This window comes from Vipera berus, assembly GCF_964194415.1.
Source record: "Vipera berus genome assembly, chromosome: 11".
Lineage (NCBI taxonomy): Eukaryota > Metazoa > Chordata > Lepidosauria > Squamata > Viperidae > Vipera > Vipera berus.
In genome coordinates, this window is record NC_138214.1 from 9292302 (window position 1) to 9320285 (window position 27984).

Genomic DNA, 27984 nt, shown 5'->3' on the forward strand with positions numbered 1-27984 from the left:
TTACAGAATCTAGACTTTCTTCTTCTTCTTCTTCTTCTTCTTCTTCTTCTTCTTCTTCTTCTTCTTCTTCTTCTTCTTCTTCTTCTTCTTCTTCTTCTTCTTCTTCTTCTTCCTCCTCCTCCTCCCCCCCTCCACCACCACCTCCTCCTCCTCCTCCTCCCCTCCACCACCTCCTCCACCACCTCCTCCTCCTCCTCCTCCTCCTCCTCCTCCTCCTCCTCCTCCTCCTCCTCCTCCTCCTTCTTCTAAGAAAGAAATGTCTGGAAAAATATTAGCATCAAAGCAATAGCAATTGACAGTTCTGATAAGAGATCCTTATGGAATTCAGTCCTGGTGAAATCTGATATGAACTGACTTACATCTCTTGAACTGTTTTATAGATGCATGATGATCCTTGGGTTTTTCTCTTTTTGGCTTGGCTTAAAAACAAATCCCAGAATACTTTCATGAAAGCCTGTAATATAGAGATGATGCCTTATTGATGTTCTGTTAAGCTTCTTGTTATTTTAAAAATAATTAACCCATCGGTTTGGATATGAACTGAGTGGACTTCTGGATAAAAAGTAAAATAGAGAGAGGTACTGGATAAAAGTTGCAGAAGTTGCCTGTGAATTATCACAGTTGTGAAATTGACCAAGTCTGCTGTCCATTGTGCTGACGTGGATCCCAGCATTCCTGCTGTTATGGTCCTTTGAGTCAGAATAACAGAGTTGGAAGGGACCCTGGAGGTCTTCTAGTCCAACCCCCTGCTCAGGCAGGAGACCCTATACCATTTCAGACAAATGGTTGTCCAGTCTCTTCTTAAAAATTTCATGTGTTGAGCCTTGGTGGAGCCTTGGGCTAATGCCTCCTTAAGTAACACCAGCTGCCTGCAATTAGTGCAGGTTCGAGTCCCACCAGGCTCAAGGTTGACTCAGCCTTCCATCCTTCCGAGGTAGGTAAAATGAGGACCCAGATTGTTGGGGGCAATTAAGCTGACTTTGTAATAATGCCGCTTGGGGTGTGTGTGAAAGCCCTAATAAGCAGGCATATACATAGAATGAAGGCTACTGCTAAGGTTGTAAGCCACCCTGAATCTTCGGAGAAGGGCGGGATATAAATGGAATTAAAATAAAAATAAACAAATAAATGTGTTGGAGCGCCCACAGTTTCTGAAGGCAAGCCGTTCCACTGATTAATTGTTCTCACCGTTAGGAAATTTATCTTTGTTTCTAGGTTGGTTCTCTCCTTGATTAGTCTCCATCTGTTTTTTTTCCTTGTCCTGCCTTTAGGTGCTTTGGAGAATAAATTGACCCCTATGAGTCAATCTTGATTCCTGGTGACCACATGATAGGCCCATGCAGTTTTCTTGTTAACATTTTTGGAAGTGATGTCCCATTGCCTTTTTCTGGAATGTTTTTCAAGTTCCCAGTTTAGGGGATCAGATAGACTGATCTAAAGTTACCCAGCTGGTTTCCATACCTAAAGGAGAAATAGAATCTGGATCTGTTCACTCCCAGTCCAGCTCCTGAACCATTACATCGTACTGGTTCCCTTCACTTTGACTTACAAGTTTTGTCTTAAGGATTTCGATTACAGTAGTCAAAACCAAAAGACGTAGACTTAAAGAAAAAAGATTAGTAAAAAAGAATAAATAAATTCCTCCTACACCGAATCTTTCATTCCCTCTAGCGTCCAGCTTCTAAAATAATAAAGTCACTTATGTTTATGAGCCAAGATAGCCAAAATAACTCTGATTCCCATGAGAAGCTATTTTTTCCTATGGTTAATTCCAAAATCATAGAATAAAAGTCAATATTCCCAAATGTAACTGGACCCTTAAACCATCTGTAATTTTCTTAGGTAAAAATATTATTTAGGGATTTTGTTGTTTATTTTAAAACCTTTAAGTTCTTAAGCTTGTAATGATTTTTTTTCTTCTTTTATTCAGAATTGAAGCTAAACTCACCTGGCAATTTTTCAAACTTGTCACACCAAAAGTCTTTCAACAGTTTTTAAGATGGTTAATTGACAATTTTGAAAAGTGAGACTTGGAAAATAATGCCTTCTAAAAGGCTTCACCCAGTTGCAAACAAGGTGGCTAATCCCTTTGTCTCCCGATAAGGAACAGCTGTCTGGAGCACATTGGGCAATCTCCTGTTCTCTCCTTATCCAGAAAGGTTCTGGAGAACTGATTTATTCACTGGTTCTTTGGCCTTTCCCACGGCTGTTTGTTCTGAGACATTTTCAGCTTGCCATGCCTTCCCTAGACGTCTCAGCTTCCTCCACTTTTCCTGGAGTTTAATAAATATAGACCACAACAAATAAGTGTCATAGTTCTTAAATTTGTTCTCCGTTAGGCATTGCTCAAAGCAGTGTTTCTGAACCTCCACAGTTTGGAGATGTGTGGACTTCAATTCCCAGAATTCCCCAGCCAGTGCACTTCGACTTCCAGAATTCCCTAACCAGTATGCATGAATTCTGGAAGTCTATTTCATTGTTTATTAAATGTACACATTGCCCATCTTGCCAAGAGGCAACTTTAGGCAGCTACAGTGGAAGAAAGTCCACTGGCTGGGAACTGTAGTTCACACCTCTTCAAGCCGCTGAGGTTGAGCACAATATACAGTAGAAACAGCTTATCAATCAATCCATCCTTCCATCCATCCATCCATCCATCCATCCATCCCTCAAATAATGGGTCCAGGAGTTTTCAGCTTTCTTCCAGAGACCTATCAGTGGCAGAGAAACTTATGCACAAGTCAATCACTAGACTTGGGATTGTCTAGAATGTAATTTGGTCATGACCACATACAGTATTCTCACTTGAACCAGGGAAAAAAAGAGAATTCCTTTATTTGAGTTCCCCACAACAGAAATCAGAGACGTTGGCGATTTGTGTAAAACACATTGGCATCTCTAGTCCACTTTGGGAAGATTTACTTTGCATTGATGTGTGTTTGGCTTTCTGTGAATTGATGTTCTGCATAAAATGCTCCTTTAGAAAACAGAAACATGTATTAAGTTGTCTGGGCAGAAAAACTGGTTCCTTGCTGAGAGCAGTCCTGCACATTTCTGCACGTCTGGCAACTTGCTTGCGAGAGAAATCTCCCCACTAATTTTCCTTCATTAGCTGCATTAAAGAGAATCTGCCTCACTTCCAAGCTTGAAATTTTTAAGCTGCCAAACTGGCAAATGGGGGATAATTAGTGAATGAAACAGTCTTCTGTTTTTAGCCGAATTATGGCCTTAATAGCAGTGAGTTGCAGGTAAACATGATAGCAAAGGATAGTAATCAGCTGGTTTGCATTGGTTTGCTTAGATCCTCTTTAGCGAAGAGAGGGGACGTTCCTTAATTAATTAAATTTCATTAATACCACTCTGGGTAAAGTAGTCCAGATACAGGCAATCCTCAACTTACAAGCAAAATTGGGACTAACATTTTGGTTGCTAACAAGGTTGTTAAGTGATACATTCATGATTTTGTGATCTTTTTTCCCATGGGTGTTAAGCAAATTACTGGTTATTGATTGAATCATGTGGTTATTAAATGAATCCAACTTCCACCATCAACTTTGCTTGCTGAAAGCTGGCTGGGGAGACCACAAATGGTGATCACACAACCCTGGGGGTCTATGGAGATTCTCAGCCATCCAGGTCGTGGTTGTTCCAAAGGGGCTTTTTCAGGGGGCAAGTAGACTTTCTTGTTTTTCCCTTGAAGAGGTTTTGCTTCTCATCCAAGAATCTTCTTCAGCTCTGACTGGATGGTGGGGAGTGGAAGGATTTATATTGCTGGATTCTGCAAGGAGTATAAATCTTTCCGTTCCCCCACCATCCAGTCAGAGCTGAAGAAGCTTCTTGGATGAGAAGCGAAACGTCTTCAAAGGAAAAACAAGAAAGTCTACTTGCCTCCTGAAAAAGCAGCTTTGGGTTCAGCCATGACCCTGGGATGCTGCAGTTGTTGTAAATGCATGCCAGTTGCCAAGCAACTGAGTTTTGATCACATGACCATGGGGATTGTCTTGGGCAGAAGCCATCTGGTGTCTCCCATTATATTTTGGACTTCAGCTCCAAAATCTCTTTGACATGGCTGGGCAGATCAGAACTGAAAACCTGGAGTTGAGTAATGTGTCGCCAATGTGTCTGTTCATACTGGGTTATAAGGAGGGCATACTTGTAACTCTCAGGTAGTCTTGGGCTATATGTCTCTTCCCAACCTTGATCATCAGGTGGGGTGGATGGAATTGGAAGTCAAGAAGATGTAGACTTAGATGACTGATCCTTGTTATAGAATGAGGGTCTAAGGCAGTGTTTCTCAACCTTGGTCACATTTTAAGATGGGTGGACTTCAACTCCCAGAATTCCCCAGCCAGCTGTGGAAGTTGGAAGTCCACCCACCTTAACATGGCCAAAGTTGAGAAATAGTGATCTAAGGCAGGGGTCCCCAGCATGGCTGGCTGGGGAATTCTGGGAGTTGAAGTCCACAGGTCTTAAAGTTGCCAAGGTTGGGGACCCCTGATCTAAGGCATCTTAACAATCAGCAGTCAGGTCATGACTGACAGCCGACTTTCATTTATGGAGCTACGTTGCCAGTACTTGGAGACAGGAAAGAGATGAGCAGAGAAAGGGGACGACAATTTGAGTTGATTGCAGCAAACAATAAAGAGATGATGATGTTGCCATTGTTTAGCATCTTTCCTGTTTCCTTGCAGTCCAAATTTGTGACTGAAGCTTGGCAAACAGAGGCCTGGCATTTGCTTGCATTGGCTTTCTTGATACATTGCGATATTGTTCTTCCCCTGCAAAAAGAGAGATGCCGAGGTCCACCTACTTGCACAGACGTTGAATCAGCTTTCCTGATATTATTTGTACATCGTTCAGATGGTGATGCATACGTGAGGTGGTGGGAAAGCTGGCTTCTCCATGCCTCTGATATTGGGGTGTGTGTGTGTGTGTGTGTGTGCGCACAGTTTGGTCTAGTGGTTAAGGTATTAGGCCAGAAACCAGGAGACTGAGAATTCTAGTCCCACCTTAGGCATGAAAACCAGCTTGGTAATTTTGGGCCAATCACCAGGAGTTGGTGAGTTCTAGTCCTGCTTTAGGCATAAAAGCCAGCTGGGTGAGTTTGCGCACTTCCTGTCTCTCAGCTCAACCCACATCACAGGATTGTTGTTGTTGATTTTTGGATTTGGGGATTGAAAAGGGATTATTGTCACTTTGAACGTACGCTAATCGGCATACATTAAAATGAAATTTCGTTGCATACATACAGCTCTTAAAGGGTCACCACCTCTGATATGCATTACATAAAAATGTCAAAGATGGTAATGAGAAAGAAAGAAAGAGAAAGAAAGAAAGAAAGAAAGGAAGGAAGGAAGGAAGGAAGGAAGGAAGGAAGGAAGGAAGGAAGGAAGGAAGGATGGGAGATGCAATTGTATGTTCTCATTTCTTTCTCTTTTGCTTGCTTTGTATACTTTTGTTGTATTGATATTGATATTGTATGCAAATATGCACACACACACACACACATAGACACACGCATACCCACACATAAAGGCTAAAGTGCTTTTATAGGAATGATAGCAGTTGCAAAGCCGGCATTCAAAAAATGGGCAATTGAGGATATGTGTGACAAAACTGTCCCATACAACTTTGGATCAACTGGCATCTTTGTGATACCAAATTACCATTTAATAATACATAAAGAAAAGAAGAAGAAGAAAAAAGAATTGGCTTGTAGCAGCCCAAGTTTTCCTAGGTCACAGGGGAAATAAATGAAGTCAGCAAAGTGAAAACAGAAAGCAAGATTGCCGTAGCACAAACTATATTTATTTTCCTGTTTAATACATATTAAATGGAGAAAGCCGAGATGCAAAGTCCACATACTCTGGTCTCTTGTGGGAGCGAGGAGAGGAATAAAATTGCCATTTGAATATTTACTGGTGCAGCAAACCATGAATGCCGAGCAATTTCCGCAGCAACAAATGGGAGACCATTATTAGTATTGGTCTGTTTGTTTTTTTCCTGGAGGAATAGAGTTCTTAAACAAAGGAACGCCAGTAAGTTGGGCCTAAGCAGCTTCTGAGTTCTTCTGTTTTAATCTTTTGATCTTTTTCGTTGTGGTGGGTGTGTCTGGAAGGCTTTCAGCCCCTCCCAAGGGTGTTTTTTCAAAAGGCAAGAGGACTTTCTTTGTTTTTCCTTGAAGACGTTTCGCTTCTCGCCCAAGAAGCTTCTTCAGTTCTGGCTGAATTTTGGGAAACGGAAGGACTTGTATTCCTTGCAGTCATCTGCAAGAGAGTTGAGGCCACTTGGGGATTTATCTGTGCGCTCAGGGTCACCTGAATCGGAGTGCAAAAGGGCGTTGAACCTTCTTGGAACTGAGGATGCTCCTTGGATGAACCGTGAAACGTCTTAAAAAAGCAACAACAAGAAAGTCTTTTGAAATAGCACCTTGGGGACAACCATGGCCTGGATGACTGAGAATCTCCACAGACTTTAAGCGTCTCCTTGCCCAGTTAGTTTTAATGCCCGTTTTGGGCTGTTTGATCCCTTAGGTCAGGGGTGTGACCATTCTCGTGGCTTTTAAGGGCTGGCTTGGGCTTTGTCTAGTGTGCAAAAATGGAAAGGGGAAACTCGTCACGGCCAACTCGACATGGCCAACTATTTTAATTTTTGTCAGTCATATTTCATTTTGTGCCTCTTTTTGCACCCTTCCTTTAATGATTCTATTCCACCTTTTCTTCAATATTATTTAACGTTTCTCCCATGGCAAGTTGTCCCTGAGGAACTTGGCCATGGTAAATTGGCTGAGTGAGTTGTCCTAGAGCCAGGGGTAGGCAATCCTTGGCTCTTTTATGACTCGTGGACTTCAACTCCCAGAATTCCTGAGCCAGCCACGCTGAGGGGAAAGGGAGAGGTTTCCAAGCTGAGCCAGGCTGGCTCAGGAATTCTGGGAGTTGAAGTCCACGAGCCATAAAAGAGCCAAGGTTGCCTACCCCTGTGACCTAGACCTTCTGCTAGCAGCATGAAGGCCCATATTGGTGGAGAATTCCAAACTTTTAGGGGTGCATTTGCAAGGCTTAAAAGCACCTATTCTGCTCAGCTAAATCCTTCAAATGCAGATAAAAAGGCCTCCAGTTTTGGCCTCTCTGACTTGAAGAGAGTCAGGAGGCAACTAAAAAGCTGAGGGGGTCCCTCCCTGCATTTTTTTGGACCCTTAGCAAATGCTTGATGCTGGGCTCTGCTACGACTGCATCCATGCAGCACCGAAGCATAGTTTAATTTGTTATAATTTTGGAAACAAGCCAGATCTTTTATTTCCTAGTTTCAGCACCTCCTTCTCCCTCCCTCAGTAACATTGCAGCTTCTACTCTCTTTTCCCCTGGCTATGACCTGCTTTTGGATCTGTTTCTTAGTCTACATTTGTACACAGCATTTTTATCACACTTTTGGTCCCTGAGGTCTCTAGAGCAAGGAAACTACAGCTTGTATATGCAAGACCAGCAATGGCAATTCTCAAGCAGATTCCCAGCATAGCCAGTTAAGGGAACCTCGTGTTTTAGGATTAGGGCAGGAAAACTCTGCCTTTATCTTGAAGGAATATTGTTAATCAGAACAGGCAATGCTGAGATTTTCCCCCCCCCTCCAATTTGTTAATGATTTTTATACTCTTTCATTGCGTTTGACCTCTTGGTTCCTTTTTCCTTGACTTGAAACTACAATGATTTCCTAGGTCTTCAACCATATCTTACTTGAGCATGTGTATGTGTCTCATTCTCCTTCCCGATCAATTATGAACCTTCAGGTATGGCAAAATCTAGAAATGTTTGGCTTTCTGAACCTGGTTTACTCTGAATTGAGCTCATTTAGAAATATGCTGTTACATCACAGTAGTTCAGCCAATAATGCTGGAGGATGACCCATGTAAAGGAAATGTATACAAAAACTGCTGGGTTACCTAACAGGTGATTGGAAAGCAACCTGCAGCTTTCTCTCTCTCTCTCTCTCTCTCTCTCTTTGTCTCTCTCCCTCTCCCTCCCCCCCCCTCTCGTTCCTTAGAAAAAGTGAACAATCTTTGGAATCCAGATTCAGGACTGGATTCAAGATGCTTATTCCACAACAATGACTACCCTAGTTTTGCTGATGTAGGAGAGAGACTGGCAGAGCCAGGCGGAGGCGTCAAGTGGGGCATCACTTCAGAATCTCTACATAGTCAACGAGGACAAAGTCCAACCCCTCTTAAACGCTGATGATCCTATGTAGTTTTTTACCCGAACAGTTAGTTGGAGAAGATTCCAGTACATAGGCTTGAGCAATAAATTTTGAACCTTCACATGTGGACCTGGCCATTTGAATGCTTAGGAAACTTTGGCTAGCTTTATCCAGTCTCTGTGGCCTGTTGATATTTATTCCTTGTTTGTTTGTTTTTTGTTTCCTTTGTCTCCCCTTTTCTTTCGATGCTGGCAGCAAACTTTGGAGATGAACCTCACCAACTTGGTCAAACGCAATAGTGAGCTAGAAAACCAGATGGCCAAATTGATACAGATCTGTCAGCAGGTGGAGGTACGTGTTCGTGGTGGCGGCGAGGGTGTGCTGATACTCTGTGTCTGGATGGGGTGGGAGAGCAGGTGGTATGTGTGTGTGGAAATGGGGGGGGGGGAAAGGAGGAGGAGGAAGATGATATTGATCATGACCCTGAAGACCATGATGGCAACAATTCTTCTCTAACCAAGTATTTTTGAAAGTCTTTGGTTGGGTTCCTACATAATGCCAAGCTCAGCTAATTGGGGTTGTGCGTGTTTGACCATGTCTGCTTTAGTAGGATGTGACGTTAGGCCATAGTACGGTTTTACCTATTTAAGGAAAACAAAACGTAGGAACACAGTAGCTGTGTTTTGTCAACCCAACTGAATTTAAACGTGTGGTCCTCAAGGATATCAAACATTTCTATTTAATGATCTCAAGGCTGCCTTCTTTTCCACCCCTCGAATTTCCTACGCACCCCACAATTCTTACCTTCCCCTCACTGAAAACCAAATGCTGCTTTTCTTTTTTCTTTTTCCCCTGGTTTCTCTGAAGCAAGAAGAACGGAGTCACCCTAATCACGGAGATTTCACTCAGTGCATTGGAACAGCAAGGCAGAAATAGCCTGCCTTACTGCTTCCAAATGCAGAACAATTAATCGTGAATTATCTCAGTGCTTTGTTTACCAAGGCAATGCCCAGGGAGAAGCCACAGGAATTAGTTTCTTCTTAATGGCTTATTGATGCTCAGTTACTAAATTAAGAAGTGGTTCCTTGAACAAGATGCCACTTCTTTTTTTTAATAATGGAAATAGAGAACATGATTTAGGACAGTGGAAAACCAATTCAGTATGTTGTTCAGCTTCCATTTCTCATGGGAACCCGTCTGCTCTGTCATCTACCTGCCACCAGCCTCATTCTCTCATACAATTCCTTTCCATCCCTATTTCCCATAGGCACTTTAATTCTTGTGAATGAAATCAGATATACGTGTCTCAGGATAAGGTTGCAAGATCCAATCTGAGTCGGTCACTGGGACTAGTGGTTTACTCTTCCAAGCTTCCAGACTTCATACATCCTCAGGGTGTATGAACATTCTAAAGAGTGAGAAGTTTGGAAGAATAAACCTCAGAAGATGTGGAGAGGCCTTGGCCATAGAATCATCAAGAATTGGACATGAGTGAATGACTAACATCATCATCACCACCACCACCACCAATCATTTTGGCAGTGTTCCATCTCCAGGTGCAGGATTCTGGATGTACTTGAGATGCTGCGAACGGAAATGTGATATGAATTCCAGCTAATGATCTCCCCATCCACTTCTGCTGATGTTGCTGCTTTGGGAGAAAAGATTCCATCGATTGAACCCGCACTTATCCATCCCTTCCTTCTGCAAGTGCCCTCTCTGCTGATCTCTCTGCTGGTGAAAGGATTTGATCTTTGTTTGCAGCAATTTTATTTTCAAACAACTCATTGTGGAAGGCAGATTGATCTTCTTTCTCCTCCGCCCGCCCACTGGCCGCCTACTTCTCAGCCACTAAAAGGCCCCAGTGTGTGGCCTGAGCTGGCCAGAGCGGAGGCTGCAAAGCTAAATTAATGAAGAACCATCAGCAGCCCCAGCCGGAAGTGTCAGGAAGAGGCATACTGTTTAAAGTTCACCGAAGAATATATTGTCCCCTGGAGCCTATTGACTAGAAGATGACCATGTGCCATTGCAGCCACATGCTTTATAGAAATGCACAGGGGAGCCCTACTGTGTCGAACCTGCTGGTTCCATATTCAGAGAAGTCAATTTGGTTGAAAAGTTGCACTCCTCTTGCCAAAGGCCACTTCATTTTTACTAGCTTGGTTAAATCAGGCAATTGCCGCCTTCTGAAATGACACTCTGAACGTTTAGAGGCCCTGGATGACATTCATTGAGCAACTGCCTTCCCCAGCTCCAGATGAGTTGGGAGTGCAACTCTCAAAAGAAATCTTAGGCTTCTGGCAATTCTAGGAGCTGCAGTCTCCAAATATCTGGAGAGGAGGAATCTCTGAGGATTCTCTCTACGAAAGGGGGAAGTAGTGTGATGGACTAAAGAGAAGTGGCAGTTTCCCAGGAAGGAAGGAAAGGGGCAAGACGAGGCAGCACAGCCCAGAGCTGGAAAAGAGACAGAGGAAGAGAGTAAAAAGAGCCACACCCTAGAATCTTCCAGGTATATCTTATTAGGGTAAGAGTAGTATAGGTTTTCTTAAGGGACGCAGTGGCTCAGTGGGTTAGGACGCTGAGCTTGTCGATCAGAAGGTTGGCAGTTTGGCGGGTCGAATCCCGAGTGCCGCGTAACAGAGTGAGCGCCTGTTACTCGTCCCAGCTTCTGCCCACCTAGCAGTTCGAAAGCACGTAAAAATGCAAGTAGAAAAATAGGGACCACTACGGTGGGAAGGTAACAGCGTTCCGTGCGCCTCTGGCGTCTAGTCATGCCGGCCACATGACCACAGAGACGTCCTCGGACAAGCGCTGGCTCTTCGGCTTTGAAATGGAGATGAGCACTGGCCCCTAGAGTTGGAAATGACTAGCACGCATGTGCGAGGGAGCCTTTACCTTTACCTAGTATAGGTTTGGTATACTAGTATAGGTGGGATGGCTCAGTGGTTAAAGACCCTGAGCTTGTCAGCTGGAAAGCTGACAGACCAGGTTTGAGACCTGAGCTCCTTGCAATGGGGTGAGCTGCTCCAGTTCCTGCTTACCTAGCAGTTTGAAAGCATGCAAATGCGAGTAGATTAATAGGTGTCGCATTGGAGGGAAGGTAACAGAGTTCCACGTACTTTTGGTGGCCACGTTACCACGGAAATTATCTTTGGACATTGCAGGCTCCCTCAGCCAAGAAAGAGAGATGAGCACTGGGCCCTAGAGTGAGACACAACTGGACAGGGAAACTTTTACCTTTAGTGTAGGGTTAGTCCAGCAAGATTCTGTCTATTGGTGTGACCGTTTAAAGAACTCATCTTTGGCTAGATTGTTCTGTATCATTCTTGGGCTGTGCCTGACGGAATCAGGATGCTTTAAATGGCTTTGTCAGATGAGTTAGGGATTTATCTCAGAATACTAGGAAGCTCAAATGAACAGAGATTTGAATCCATCCATTGTGATCAATGCCAATCCTGGCTATTTGGGACTTGTCCTGGATATCTTGAGAATACCTTAGTGGAAGATGCCCCAAGCCACAATTCTGGTGGATCCTCATCACGTAGAACAGCTGCACACAAAGATGGCGGTCTTTGGTTTTGGTTTCAGCTGAGTCAAAGCAAAGCAAGAACACAAAAATCTCTTTCCTCCCTTCTAAAGAGTGGCCCATTTGTTCCTCAAACATCTTGGTGTCTCCATTCTCCAGCTGAATGCATTTCACCCCATTTCCCCTTCTTCTTTCAGACTTTTCCACAAGGTTAATCTTGCATTTGTGGAGGCATCAGTTCTCCAGTTTCATAGATCCAGGGGTCTTGGCCTATGAAATGCCAGCAAAAGTGGTGCATTCCTTTTACTCACCCTGCCTCCTGATCAAAAGCAAGGCAGATGAAAGGGATCAAAGGTGCCTTTTCCTCCCCAACCTCTCTGTGAAGGCAATGGGAAAGCCTCTCGCTCTAACTGCTTGTTGGCTTTTAGCTGCCCTTTCTGAAAGACCTTTTCTCCTGGGGAGACTTGATTTGGTCAAGGGGAACCAAAGAAAGGAGTGGAAGTGACCCCCGTGAGGGCTTACACCATCAAGAGTTTGATGTTTCTAAAGAATGTAATTTGGGGGTAGTATTTGTCTGTATGGATTTTCAAAGCAGTTGTTGGGAACAAAAAGGATGGCTCTTTGGTCCCCAGATGTTCTGCAAAGCCCTCTCTGCATCCTGTAGGATAATTCATTATAAAAAGGTAAAGGTTCCCCTGCACATGCGTGCTAGTCGTTTCCAACTCTAGGGGCCAGTGGTCATCTCCGTTTCAAAGCCAAAGAGCCAGCGCTTGTCCAAGGACGTCTCCGTGGTCATGTGGCCGGCATGACTAGATGCCAAAGGTGCACGGAACGCTGTTACCTTCCCACCGGAGTGGTGCCTATTTTTCTACTTGCATTTTTACGTGCTTTCGAACTGCTAGGTTGGCAGAAGCTGGGACGAGTAACAGGCGCTCACTCTGCTACGCGGCACTCGGGATTCGACCCGCCAAACTGCCGACCTTCTGATCGACAAGCTCAGTGTCCTAACCCACTGAGCCACCGTGTCCCTTATTATAGAAGTATAGAAAAGAAGCCCTGAAGTCAACATCAGAGGAGGCTTTTGGCCAAACTGGATTTCTTGCCCATGGGAGGCGGAAAAGGGGAAGTGAGAAGGTGGAATGTGGAGAAGGTAGAAAAAGGTGTGTGTGTGTGTGTGTGTTTGAGAATGACGGAAGGCTCCATTCCCTGGAACGACCTCTACTCAATAATGACGTTGAGGGACATTGACTCTTGAAGAAAGGCAACCCTCCCACAGAATGTCTTTTCCCCCACCCATGATTAAAAAGACTTCGCTTATTCAGATAGGCCTGAACAGTGGTGAGATTCAGCCGGTTCACACCACTTTGGCAGAACTGGTAGCTAATTTTTTTGTTGCTCAGGCCCAGAAGGAACGTCCAGAAGCAGCATCCACACAGAGAACCGGTTGTTCACATATTTGAATCCCACCACTGGGCCTGAAGACCAAGAGTGTTCATATAGGAAAAAGCAGTACTTGGGATTGAGTCACCATCTGTGGAACTGTCTCCTAGCTCCCATTGGTCCAGTTGACACCAGGCAAGATCCCTTAAATCGGTCCTGCCTTTTGATGTTTAGCATTTTAAATCTTGTCCAGGCTAATCTGGTATTTAGAGTGTTCTTCTCTTTCCCCCACCCAAATCATCCATCCATCCATCCATCCATCCCTTTATCCATCCATCCATCTATCTATTCATCCATTTATCCCTCCCTCTCCCCCACTCAACGGTCCACTCATTGCAATTCTTTTGGTGTATGGCATTGATTAAGTAGCATGCTTTGCTAATTCAAACCAACACAAGGAAAAGATAGTAAGGTCCGGATACAATTTGCAGTCATCATATTTATATGTATAATATATAAATATATAATATATAAAAATTCTCCCTAAGAATTTTTCCTTACCACTGATCATTTTAAAACAATTTTTTTGTAGAAAAACCTAAGTCCCTGCAAATTTTATCTGGGCTGGATTATCTCTTTCTCATGTTGGTTTTAATGATGTATAAGGGATATACAGTATGTAGATATATAGATATCTATGGACCCAGGCAAAGGAAGCAAGAAGAGGCAATGCCTGAAAATGCCAGAAGGAAAATGGTCTTTTGATGAAGTAGTGAAATTGGGTCAGCCTTTGAGGGAATTCTATTTCCATCTGTTGGATTGCAATTGCTGCATTTTTGTGGTTTTAATTACAGCATTAAAAAAAAACCCCGTCCATACAAACTCTTGAAACTAGCAAATATGAAGGGCTGCTGCTTCTCACTTCTGCAGCCATTCTGCACAGACTTTAAGACCGTGGACAGAGCTGGATTAATAGAGAAGGGCTTGAGCAAGGCACATTTCTAATGTTGAAGATGAAAACAGTAAAAGAAACAGAGGTCTGGATTTTGCCCTTTGGTTCTGAAAATCTTCACCCTTTTTCCACGTTTACAATACTATCAAGTGCCCGGCTGTCTTTCTGCACTTATTATTATTATTAATAATAATTTTGCCCTTCTTGAGCTCCTTTAACTGCAGATGTTGCAGTTGGTTGCTAGGATTTAGCTGCAGATTTCCAAGCCCCTGAACCTGCCAACCTGTCCTGCTTTTACAGCCTTCTCCTTTTGAAGTTGAAAAGGTATATTTGCCTTGAAGTTGCCTTCTCTGTCCTAACATTATTATTGGTAATTGAGGTTCGTCTCTCGGCTGAGATTCTTAGATCAAAGCGGGCATCTTGTCAGACTCCTAGCAATTTATTCTTTCAATAGGGCAAGATAGATTGATTCCTTCATATGCTCCTTAGCTAACACATATAGACAGAGACGCACACACACATCTTCATGCATTTATCCTACCCAAACTTAAGCAACATTGCCATGACCTTTGCTGTAATCCCTTGGCACCTGCTCTTGGACCTTGAACTGTTCAACAGAAGCTGATCTGGGTAATGAAAACTGTATGCCAGACAGCAACTTTACTTATTTGGGAAGATGAGTTATTTCGTTGCAGCTGCTTGATTAGGGCTCCCAAACACTTTCGCTTATCGACCTCTTTAATTTCACGAATACCACTTACATGAATAGTACTATGAATAACAGAAAGAACTGGAGAAAAACACAAAATATAAAGACCTTGCAAATAGAAATAGAACAACTGTGGAGAGAGAGAGGGAAAAAAAGCAAAGATAGTACCGATATAGTGATGGGCGCCTTCAGTGCAATCCCAAAATATCTGGAGCACCACTTGAACGCTATCAGCATTGACAAAATCACCATCAGTCAATTGCAAAAGGCAGCTTTACTTGGGACAGTTTACATCCTGCGACAGTTCTTTTAACACCATCAAACAACATCTGCCTATCTGCAAGTTAATAATAATAATAATAATAATAATAATAATAATAATAATAATAATAATAATAATAATAATAATAATAATAATAAGAAGAAGAAGAAGAAGAAGAAGAAGAAGAAGAAGTTGGAAGGGACCTTGGAGGTCATCTAGTCCAACCCCCTGCTTGGGCAGGAAACCTTATACCATTTCAGGCAAATGGCTGTCCAGTTTCTTCTTAAAAACCTCCAGTGTTGGAGCATTCACCACCTCCGGAGGCAGGTTGTTCCACTGGTTAATTGTTCTAACTGTCAGGAAGTTTCTCCTTAGTTCTAGGTTGCTTCTCTCCTTGATTAGTTTCCATCCATTGCTTCTTGTCCTACCCTCAGGCGCTTTGGAGAATAGCTTGACTCCCTCTTCTTTGTGGCAGCCCCTGAGATACTGGAACACTGCTATCCTGTCACCCCTCATCCTTCTCTTCATTAAACTACACATACCCAATTCCAGCAACCGTTCCCTATATGTTTTAGCCTCCAGCCCCCTAATCATCTTTGTTGCTCTTCTCTGTACCCTTTCTAGAGTCTCGACATCTTTTTTACATCGTGGTGACCAAAACTGGATGCAGTATTCCAGGTGTGGCCTTACCAAAGCATTGTAAAGTGGTATTAGTACTTCACTTGATCTTGATTCTATCCCTCTGTTCTTGGGAAGGACTCAATAAGTGGGCAAAAATGCCAGATCGAATCTAAACATCTGGCTGATTTCTGCCATAAATCATATAATAGTAATAATAAATAGATAATAATTACCTAAGTAGGTAATATCTGAGTTTTAGTTTTAAATCACCATGCTGCACTAGGTTCAGTCTGTTTCTGTTGACCCTCAGACATCTACTGACCCTCTTTTGACCCCCAGACATTTATCAATCCCTTGGATAGATGAGGCAGGAACAGGAGCTCACCCCCACTGCATGGCGCTTGGATCTCAAACCCGGGCTCTCGTTTTTTCAGCATCTTAAACTGCTGAGCCATTGCGCCCCCCCCTTTTGAAACAAGGATAGAACCCCAAGCCTACATTCTGTATAGATCTCCAGAGACTGCCTGCTAAATATCCAGCAGCTTTCATTCTACTACGCTCAGCAATTCCTGTGCTTCAGTTTTGTTTTGTTTTTGTTTGGGTTTTTTTCATTCAAAGTGCATGCATTCATAGACATCCTTTCCTTCTCCATGCCAATCTCTTGCTTTCCCCTTTCCTCCTCCCACACCGGATGCCTCTGGTTAGACCCGGAACCCCGTAATGGTCTCGCGTCAAATGGGATTTGCAATTTTCTTTTCAATTGGGAAGCTTCAGAACACCCCCTTCGGGGTTGCAGTTTTCCACTTCATTTACAAGTTTTAAGCTCTGTCAATTGCCCCTTCTAGCACAGCTGAAGAAAATGCATTTTTTTTCTCTCTCCATTTTAGTGAGCTTCCATCTAGCCAGTCTTCAAAGAAAAAGAGCAAACGATGCGGCAGGAAAGGGTTTTAATATTAAAGAGATGCCCCACCATCTCTTCTTCTCTGCCCTGATCCCTTAGACCGATCACGCCCTCTTAGCAAAGCCAGAAATCCTGAAACTCAGCTGGCCTTTGGAGAAAAAAAATCTCAGCAATAGCAATATGCAATTTCCCCCCTCATCTGTTTGCTTCACTCCCCTTTCCTGAGGAATTAATTGTGCAGCGTATAGGAGGATTTCCTGCAATGCAAAACGTTAACATTTTCTAAATGTTAGCATTTTCTAATTTTGTCAGAACCCCTGCGAAAAGAGATATAACTGCCTCTTTTTTTTCCCTCCTCTGATCTTCATGGTTATTTCCTTCCTCCCCAGAGGCTGCCTTTTCGTATTAGGGGGAAAAAAATGAACAGATTAAAAGTGCCCATTTTTAATGACATGGCATGTGGTGGCAATGACTCATGGAGAAAAATGTCTGCTGTGTTAAACAGCCTTCCGTCCGTTGGCTTCAAATGGCTCGCAGATGCCAGGAAAGACTAGCATGGCCATGCTAAACAAACCAACTTGCACATGGTGGAAACACAGAGCTCTTCCATTCTATGTGATGTTTGTGATGTTTGAAAGGGGGACGGGGGGGTGAATGTGTGCAGCCATTTTTGGTTGTTTTTTTTGGTTAAAGACACTGAGCTTGTCAGCTGGAAAGCTGACAGCCCGGGTTTGAGACCTGAACCCCACAGGGTGGGGTGAGTTCCCGTTCCTGCCTCAGCTCCTGCCCACCTAGCAGTTCGAAAGCATGCAAATGCAAGTAGATAAATAGGTACCACTTCAGTGGGAACGTAACAGCATTCCACATGCCTTGGCACATACTCATACTGGCCACATGACCCACAGAAGTGTCTTCGGATAACACTGGCTCCCTTGGCTAAAAAACTGCGATGAGCCCCTGCCCCACATAATTGGTAAGATAAGAATGAATGCACTTGCTCTGAGCATGTTTCAATAATCTGCAAATCTGAAGACAGGCACTGATGCGTATCTGGATAACTCTGAGGAATTCACCATTGATGTGGACTGAAACCACAAACATATATATGCACCCATAATCCCAGAGCCATCTTCTTAAACTTTACAGAAAAGCTTTTTGTGTCTTCTCTTTTCCACCCAGCCGATGCTTGGCTTTTGATGAGTAGACCAGTGAGAAATAATCACCGTGGGGAAATTTCATATCAGGCAGGAAGGTGTGGTGTGCATTGGTAATAGAGCACCATTTTTCAAAATGAAAAGTAGTCTCAAGAGGCAGCAGGGAGAGCAGGCAAGCTACAGGGAAGGAGGTGAATGCTTGTCCCTTTTCCCAAGGGCTGTTTTAATTCTCAAAATCTGTCCTGCTACCCCACAGATATATCCTGAGCCTCAGTTGGAATAGTGGTATAATTTTGTTGGGGAAAACACACGGCAGATGAAAACATGATGTCTCCCCCTTGCTCCAGATGCCAGGTGTCTATTCTAGAGGTTGCTGGAATCTGTGACTCTCCAGATGTTGCTGAGCTTCATCTCTCATCATCCAGCTGTGAGGGACGAGGAGAGACGTAAGCCCACAATATCAGGAAGGCCACTGGTTTCCAACCCAGCCATGATAACCTCTTCTGGGGTGCAACACTTTGTTATTCCACCTTTATTACTGTTTATAAGTAACTCAAGGCAGCAAACACACGTAACATTCCTTCTTCTTCCTCCTTTTTTTCTCCACAACAATCCTGTGAGGTGGGTTTGGCTGAGAGAGAGTGACTGGCTCAAAGACACCCACATGGCTTTCACTCCTGAAATAGGTGGCCAATCTCTTCTTAAAAGCCTCCAGGGTTGCAGCATCCACAACTTTTGAAGGCAAGTCATTCCACTCACAGACTCCATGTGATTGGCCCAAAGTCACCCAGCTGGTTTTCATGACTAAGGCAAGGCTAGAACTCACAGTCTCCTAGTGATTGGCCCAAAGTCAGAGAGTAGTCTTTCATGCCTAAGGTGGGACTAGAACTCACGGTCTCCCAATTTCTAGCCTACTGCCTTAACCACTGGACCAAACTCTTATAGCATTTGCTACAGACAGGACATACATAGTCCTCGTTCTGCTCCATTCTTACTGGGTCCTCCTTCCCCTCCATTTTCTCTCCTGTTTAGGTAAACACAGCCATGCATGAGGCCAAACTGATGGAGGAATGCGATAAGTTAGTGGACATCATCCGCCAGCGCAAGCAAGTGATTGCTGTCAAGATCAAAGAGACGAAGGTAGGAAAAGCGATGCTGTTAAGAGATGGGAGTGGAGTTGGAATGGTTAACAGAAGCTGCTGGTTGAGCGTGAAGCCCACTTTATTTCTGACTGCTCTCTTTAGGGCAGCTGTTCTCTTGGTGTGATAGAACCACAATGCCCTATTTGGTTGGCAAGCCAGCTCCCTTTATGAGCTTATAGACTACTTTCCAGAAGATCAACTCTTCCGTTGTCCAACTGTTTGGTTTCCACTGCAAAATGCAGCAATAATAGCAATAGCACTTACAGTTATATACCCCTTCACAGTGCTTTACAGCTCTCTTTAAGCGGTTTACAGAGTCAGCATATTGCCCTCAACAATCTGGGCCCTCATTTTACTGACCTTGGAAGGTTGGAAGGCTGAGTCAACCTTGAGCCAGTCAGGATCGAACTCCTGGCAGTGAGCAATACTGCATTCTAACCACTGTGCCCCCACAGCTCTTAATACTTTAATAACAATAAGTATGATTGTTACGGTCAGATTCCCCAAACCAGCCACCACAGAAATATATTCCCTAAAGAAGTACACCGTTATCAACTTAATATTCATGAACAGTTCATAAACTACCAACTTAATATTCATGAACGTAGCCATCAGAGAAAAATTAGCAGCTCCTTCAGTGACCACATCAAGATGGCCTGACAGTAAAGGCACAGTGTGCCGAGACTGTCAGTTTTCGAATGAAAAAAAAAGATGTTTGTTATGTGGGCATTACAAATCTCTCTGCCGTGTGAATCAGACAGGGAAATGTGGCCAGGTGACTCTTCCTTCTGTGCCATGAGTTGCAGCTGCTCCTAGATGGGCTCCTGCAAGGTACGATCCTTGCCCAGCTTCGATTCTTTGAAATTCCCAAGACAGGCTTGAAATTAAAATTATTCCTTAGAATCTTAGAAGGTAGAAGACCAGCAGAAAAGGGACCCCCAATGCCAGAATGCACTGCATAACCGACAAAGCTAACACGTATCATATTAACTACTCGCCTCCCCAAAAATAATGAAGAAAAAGACAGTCATTATGATTTCAGGATTGGTGTTTTTTTTCCCCATTGGGGGAGAATATTTTTTTAGCAAGAGGGTTTTGTGTGTTCTCGTGTCAAAGCTTTGGATTTCTGAAAATGTCTTAGATTTGGCATCAAGGGCAGGGGGGGGAACAGGAGGGAAAGTTGACAGCTGGGGGCTGTTTTGCTTTGATGTCAATAGCAATAATAGATCTTTGGTTTGAGATGTCAAATACTTTGGTTTATGAAATCTGACATTTCTCAGAACAGAACAGAATAACAGAGTTGGGAGGGATCTTGGAGGTCTTCTAGTCCAACCCCCTGCTCAAGCAGGAGAGCCTATATCATTTCAGTCAAGTGGTTGTCCAGACTCTTCTTAAAAGTCTCCAGCGATGGAGCACCCCATAACCTCTGGAGGCAAGCTGTCCCACTGATTCATGGTTCTAACTCTCAGGAAATGTCTCCTTAGTTCTGGGTTGCCTCTCTCCTTGATTAGTTTCTCCTTGAATTAGGATAAGGCGGGATGTTTCCTTGAGGACTTCCTCCTCAAAGGAGGAAGCATTTTTAAGGGGTTGGAGATAGATTAAAATCTGCTTGACATTTTACCATGCTTCTCTCACCAGGAGTTGGTATCTCTCTCTCTCCTTTTGACTCTCCCTCCCCCTTTTCTATCTCCGGATCATCTTCTTGATGAGTTTGGGCATAAATGAACCATCCATCAACCCATTAAATCTCAGCAGGAGAGTCATTTCCTTGTGCAAACAGCTGTTTGAAGCCTGGTCTGCCTGCTGTTTGCTGGAATGAGCACCTTTCTTCTGCATAGCATTGGCTGTGACATTTTCCAGTAATGAAGAAAGAAGGTGAGCAGAGAAAGATTGGCAGGAACGGAGCGACCTGCAGATTTTGGCAGGGTGGATGAAAGGAAGGTGCTAATTGTTCTGCCCAGCTGCCTTGTAGTTAAGTCTCCTGCTGAAGAAACCCAGAAGATATCCAAGAGAAGATCATTTCTTAGGAGAGCAAAGCCCATTTTAAGCAAGAAGAGTCAACTTTTCCAAGAATACAAGTGTTATTCTCGAACCAGGTTGGACTGCTTGTCCATGAACTCCAGGGGGACCTCAATTTCTTTGGTCTGGAGGGACATTTCACATTTTTAAAATATCTGTCCCATAATGACATCGTGGGAAGATTGCCCATTCACAAGACAACTGTCCTGATGGGTATAGCAAGCCATAAAACACTGATTTACTAAGAGGACAAATTGAAGAAAGTTCTTCTTTGTCTTTCAGTTCCCTAGAATGTTCTGCATTACTCCTGCCAACTTGCGTTGATAGTTATGGACCCATTTTAAGGCATGTAGGCACCTGGAATTTTTTTACTTTTTCAAAATGCATCTAGAGCTTACTCAAGACCCAAAAGCACTCTTGTAAATAAACGTGATGCTAGAAACTGGCTCAGTAGGTTAGTCTGACTTTGCAACCAGCGTCCTTCAGATTTAAAAATGAAAAGAAGCTTCTTAGAATGCTAAATTCTAATGGGGCAGGACTATGGTGAGTCTGAAGGAGCGTCCATTATTGAGGTCCATGACTCCCTAAAGTTCTCTAGACCTGTTTAATCGCTTCCTTTCAGACCCCTTGTTTTGGCAGTGAAGAGTTCAAAGATTGAACTGGAGACCTTCAGGCACAAAGCAATTTCCCCCCTCTTTGTTGGTTAGAAATCCTCCACCATTTTTGCTTATTTTCTGCTGGATTTTCTCTTTGCTATCTGCTCAGGCAGTAGTAAACAGCCTTTGGGGACATTGCCAATTTTTTCTTGTTCTTTCTTTCCTCTGGAGCTTCCAACACTGGGCAATTATAGAAAGTCACGTTGTTCTTGAAATCAAATTGGGTTCCAGCACCTTGTTGGATTAAACAGCAACACAATGCCCCTGGCCAGTGCCTCTTTTTATTAGTTATGTTTGGCCAACTGTGACAAGATAACAGGGGCAGCCTAGACTGGAGCACAACATCTGACATCAATTAAATTGTCACTGGCTGTAAATGTACAATTCCATCAGAAGATGTGTCTGTCCTCAGCCTGGTCCAAGACTTTTCACCTCCCTCCTTCAATCTGAAAGAGAAGATTTCAGGCATTATGCTGGGGGAAGAGGATGTTTGCTTGTTCATCAGAGCTTGGAATTGGCCAATGCTTGTTTCTCTCTAGACAGCTCAGGGACTCCGGTAAGATTAACCCTAGGAAATAAAGTAAAGGTAAAGTAAAGGTTCCCCTGCACATGCGTGCTAGTCGTTTCTGACTCTAGGGGCTGGTGGTCATCTCCGTTTCAAAGCCGAAGAGCCAGCGCTTGTTGGAGGACGTCTCCGTGGTCCTGTGGCATGACTAGACGCCAAAGGCGCACGGAACGCTGTTACCTTCCCACCGTAGTGGTCCCTATTTTTCTACTTGCATTTTTTACGTGCTTTCGAACTGCTAGGTTGGCAGAAGCTGGGACGAGTAACAGGCGCTCACTCTGTTACGCGGCACTCGGGATTCAACCCGCCAAACTGCCGACCTTCTGATCGACAAGCTCAGCGTCCTAACCCACTGAGCCACCGCGTCCCTTTAGGAAATAAAAGGACTGCCCTAATCTTGTTACAGTATGTTTAAAGCTACTTGCCATATGTCCCAAAGGTTCTTTTCCAAAAGGCAGCTGAACTTTCTTGTTTTTTTCTTCTTCTTGAAGCTTCTCGGGCGAGAAGTGAAATGTTTTCAAGGAAAAAAAACCCCAAGAAAACCCAGTTGTCTTTTGGAAGAAGCACCTTTGGGACAACCATGACTTGGATGATTGAGGATCTCCATAGACAGAACAGAATAACAGAATTGAAAGGGACCTTGGAGGACTTCTAGTTCAACCTCCAGCTCAAGCAGGAAACCCCATACCATGTCAGACAAATGGTTGTCCAATCTCTTCTTAAAAACCTTCAGTGTTGGAGCACCCACAACTTCTGGAGGCAATCTTCTTGCCTTATAAGATGAGTACAGCTGATTGTCTCCATCAAATGACTTTTTTTTTAAATTGAAAACCCAAATAGTAATTTGGGCATTTGTAATTTGTAATTAGGTGTGTCTAGTATAATGAATCCCGAGTGCCGTGTAACAGAGTGAGCGCCTGTTACTCGTCCCAGCTTCTGCCAACCTAGCAGTTCGAAAGCACGTAAAAAATGCAAGTAGAAAAATAGGGACCACTACGGTGGGAAGGTAACAGCGTTCCGTGCGCCTTTGGCGTCTAGTCATGCCGGCCACAAGACCACGGAGACGTCCTCGGACAAGCGCTGGCTCTTCGGCTTTGAAACGGAGATGAGCACCGGCCCCTAGAGTCGGAAACGACTAGCACGCATGTGCGGGGGAACCTTTACCTTAGTATAATGAAAAGGAGGATGAGGGGTGACATGACAGCAGTCTTCCAATATCTCAGGGGCTGCCCCAAAGAAGAGGGAGTCAAGCTATTCTCCAAAGCACCTGAAGGCAGAACAAGAAGCAACGGATGGAAACTAACCAAAGAGAGAAGCAACCTAGAACTAAGGAGAAACTTCCTGACAGTTAGTACAATTAAACAGTGGAACAACTTGCCTAAAACCCGGATGTTTTTAAAGAAGAGACCGGACAACCATTTTTCTGAAATGGTATAGGGTTTTCTACCTGGGCAAGAGGTTGGACTAGATGACCTCCAAGGTCCCTTCCAACTCCGTTATTCTGTATTTTATTCTTACGTCTTTTTTCCCCCCTTGGCTAAAAACTGGAACAAGACAGTGTAAGATATGCTTGCCATCATATTTGGTGCTGCTTTCTTTGAGTGTTTGCCGTTTTATCTTTGATAGCATTCCCTGCGTTTTATTTTCCCTCTCATTAATGGTATTGTGACAATATAGCTGACGGCTTTTAAAAAATTTATTCTATTTCTGCCTTGCCAGAAATAGGGGATGCTTTCTTTCCTACCTCAGCTCTGATTTTCTCAGTGACAGTTTCTTGCGTGTAACCAAGAGACTTTTTGTGCTGGAGGAAACTTTAAGGTGGGATTAGGTGGGAGCGTCATGTAGAAAGAAAATAGGAATTGGAGAGAGAGGGAAGGAGGGAGGGAGGGAGGGAGGGAGGGAGAGAGAGAGAGAGAGAGAGAGAGAGAGAGAGAGAGAGAGAGAGAGAGAGAGAGAGAGAGAGAGAGAGAGAGAGAGAGAGACTAATATTATGAATTCTAAAATAAATCCTCAAGCCAACCAAGCAAGGTTTTGAGGCTTGGGTTTTTTTTTTTTTTTCATTCAGCAGCTTTCTTTGACTTCTTTCTTTGGAGACAATAGAGGAGGAGAAGTTGGAAAGTATTGTGAACATCTGGGAGGACTCTCATGGGTTCAACACAAGATACAAAAGCAACAAACCCACGAACTGATTTTGAAATATTCCATTCCAAAGAGGTGGGGGTGGGGAAACAGAAAGAAATTGACAGTGGCTGGGGTCACACCATACTCTTCTTCTTAAATTCAGGTTAACAAAACACCGTGCTTGTAGGTGCAGAACAATCAATACCCAAACAAATTAACTGCACTGTGATGGCTGGTTCACCCAACGTGCTAAGAGAAGGGCTGGGTTTCCACCATACACTGAAGCCTTTACTCAACCTCATTTTGGTCTGCTATAGTGTGGGAATCTAACCCCCAAGTCTGAGATTGTGGGGAATGGAATGGCTGGCTGTGAATTCTTGCCAACAAAGGAGAATGTTTGTAGCTCAGGGTTGAAATGAGAAGTCCTTGGTACCCTCTGAGCTTGGTGGTTTTCTTGCAGACATTTCATTTATGCCAGCAGTGATGATGTTACCTTGTTTGGGGAATGAAACTAAGCTCAGAGAGCACCAAGGACCCCATAGTCGTGCTCCTCCTCCTCCTCCTCCTCCTCCTCCTCCTCCTCCTCCTCCTCCTCCTCCTCCTCCTCCTCCTCCTCCTCTCCAGAAAGCTCACTCCCTTCTAGCACTGATGATGTTACCTAGTTTGGGGGATGAAACGTCTGCAAGAAAAACAACCAAGCTCAGAGAGCACCAAGGACCCCATAGTTGTCGTCGTCGTCGTCGTCGTCGTCCTCCTCCTCCTCCTCCTCCTCCTCCTCCTCCTCCTCTCCACAAACCCCACTCCCTTCTAGCACTGATGATGTTACCTAGTTTGGGGGATGAAACGTCTGCAAGAAAAACAACCAAGCTCAGAGAGCACCAAGGACCCCTCCTGTGAATTTTTGTTTTGTAAGCTGATGTTTGCTTGCAGATTTTGTATTGCCTTCCATCTAGGATTTCTGGATGCAAGAGTATAAAAAACAAAACCCAGCAAAAGCAAAGATAGAAAGAAAGAAAGAAAGAAAGAAAGAAAGAAAGAAAGAAAGAAAGAAAGAAAGAAAGAAAGAAAGAGAAAAAACACAGCCCCCTAAAAGTTTGAGCAGAGCAAAGGGGAACGTAGGAATGGAGTTGAGGCTGCCGCTGGGGCAAGGGTTAATTGCCCCTTCTTCGACAGAAGTGACAGGCACCCACAGAGAAAGATGCTGCCACATTTCAGCCGTGGGCGTGGGTCTCTTCTAGTTTCCCATCACTTGTCAGAGAGGAGCTCAGACGGACAGCCTGCTGTTGGCAGCTACTTCAGCTCAGATTTCGAAGCTGACAAGGAAGTGTTTGGAGAGCTGCTGTCATGTTTTCCTTTTTCCCTGCAAAGCATAGAAATAATCCAGTAATCCTAGGGAAGGAATCGGGTGGAGCTAGGTATGCAAGGTGCATCTCTCTCTGGAAGGGGCAGCTGTGATAAAACAACGCACAACCCTTTTTACTCAACATTGCACCAGAGAGGGGATAAGACGAGGTCCATTCTACAGTCTTTGCAGTAATGGTGGCAAAGTAATGCAGAATGCTCCTGCACTCTTCCTTTGGGCTCCAGGGACTCTGGAGGAGCCAGAGTACATAGAATAATAGAGTTGGAAGGGAACTTGGGAGGTCATCTAGTCCAACCCCCTGCTTGAGCAGGAGACCCCCACATCATTCCAGACAAATGGTTATCCACTCTCTTTTCGAAAGCCTCCAGTGATGCAGCACCCACCACTTCTGGAGGCAAGCCCTTCCACTGATTAATTGTTCTCACCGTTAGGAAATTTCTCCTTAATTCTCGGCTGGTTCTCTCCTCGGTTGGTTTCCAGCCATTATTTCTTGTCTTGTCTTTTGGTGCTTTGGAAAATAGTTTGACCCCTTCATCTTTGTAGGAGCCCCTCAAATATTGGAAGACTGCTACCATGTCTCCCCTTAGTCTTTCTTTTCATTATTTTTTTTATTTTTTATTTTTATTCCATTTATATCCCGCCCTTCTCCATTAAACAAGACATGCCCGATTCCTGCAACCGTTCTTCGTATGTTTTAGCCTCCAGCCCCCTAATCATTTTTGTTGCTTTTCACAGCTTCCTCCAAGACAAAGGAAAGCCTAAAAAAGATGGTTGGTGATTAGCATATGCCTTCATGTTTGCATTTTTTTTTGTTTTGAAAACCTGCCTTAACTACTAAACCTGGCTTTCCAGAATAATAATTTCCAACTGGGGAACATGAGGTGAACTCCAGTCATTTATCAACTTATCAAGGAGAGAAGCAACTTAGAAATAAAGAGAAATTTCCTGACAGTGAGAACAATTAACCAGAGGAACATCCAGAAGTTGTGGGTGATCCATGACTGGTGGTTTTTAAGAAGAGACTGGACAGCCATTTGTCTGGAATGGTATAGGGTCTTGTGCTTAAGCAAGGGGGTTGGACTAGATGACCTCCAAGGTCCCTTTCAACAAAGGAAGAATTTGAACCAGGTATCTGTGTCCCCCTCCCCATTCTAATTCAATGTATTCAATGCTTTTCTTTTTTTTTTTATTGAAAAGTTTTAACATACAGTTTATCTTTAACAATCCCCCCCTCCCCTCTCCCTCCCTCCCTACCCCTCCCCCCCTCCCCCCCTCCCCCCCCCGACTTCCCAGAGCTAAATACAAGGTATAGAAAAGAAAAACAATCATAAACAAGCATATGCTAACAACCATAAACTCTAAAATCCATCACTCTCTAGCTTATACAGGATAATACAAATCTTAATAATATTAAATATATATAGAAAAGGAAAAAGAAAGGAAAAAAAAGGAAATAAAGAAAGAGAAAGCGAAGGAAGACTTATTCAAATGCAACATAAAACTTCTTAACCCTATATTTGTTCTGGATGTACTCAACCCATTTTCGCCATTCCATAATATAACGTTCTTGCGAGTGATCTTTCAGATAAGCCGAGATCTTTGCCATCTCTGCCAGGTCGGAAACCTTTAAAGTCCATTCTTCTATAGTCGGCAGTTCCTCTTTCTTCCAATACTGACCTATTAAAAGTCTTGCTGCCGTGATTAAATTCAGCATCAACTTAGTGTCCACAACCGTAGCATCCGTAATTATTCCCAGCAAGAAGAGTTGCGGACAGAACTTTATCCTTTGCTTGAAAATCTTCTGCATATTCCACCAAATTTTTATCCAAAAGGCCTGTATTCAATGCTTTTCAACCAAACACCAAGTAGAATAAAACTGGAATAAAGAAAAGATATCCAGTCTTGGTGACATTGACCACCAGGAGGCATCAAGACTCAGTTCCGAGTGACCTTCTTTACATGTTCACTTGTATTTAGAAAGAGCTGAAAGATAGCAGAAATGAAGGAGAGAGGTGTAAATGGAAACAAGTCAAAGCTATGGCAAGACACAAGTGATGGTTTGATGCTCTCCAGAGATTAGGTGGACAGCTTCCCTAAATTCCTCCAAGAGGAAGAAAAATTCTCCCATTTTTCAAGGATGGGATTCTTCCCTTTTATTGTGCTTCCTCTGGATGTCTTCCTGTGAGACCAGATGGAAACTAACTAACTGTCTGTCTGTCTGTCTGTCTGTCTGTCTGTCTGTCTGTCTATCTATCTATCTATCTCGTCTGTCTGTCTGTCTGTCCATCCATCCATCCATCCATCCATCCATCCATCCATCCATCCTCCCATCCAATTTATTGGCCATGGGAAGTTAAAGAAATGTAGTGACTTGCAGAATGTTCAGTAAAAATAAGGATATTCACATCTACTCCTGAGTGGCC

The 27984-nt window shown here is 43.6% G+C and overlaps 1 protein-coding gene across 5 annotated transcripts in view; it reads left to right on the forward strand.

The window, feature by feature from the left end:
* Nucleotides 1–27984, forward strand: part of MID2 (midline 2) — a 145265-nt gene that overhangs the window by 87039 nt on the left and 30242 nt on the right. For all 5 annotated transcript variants that reach the window (XM_081336611.1, XM_081336615.1, XM_081336612.1 and 2 more), the window contains 2 exons: nucleotides 8446–8541; nucleotides 18728–18835. In XM_081336611.1, coding sequence (XP_081192737.1) covers nucleotides 8446–8541; nucleotides 18728–18835 — 204 coding nt within the window. The remainder of the gene's footprint in view (nucleotides 1–8445; nucleotides 8542–18727; nucleotides 18836–27984) is intronic.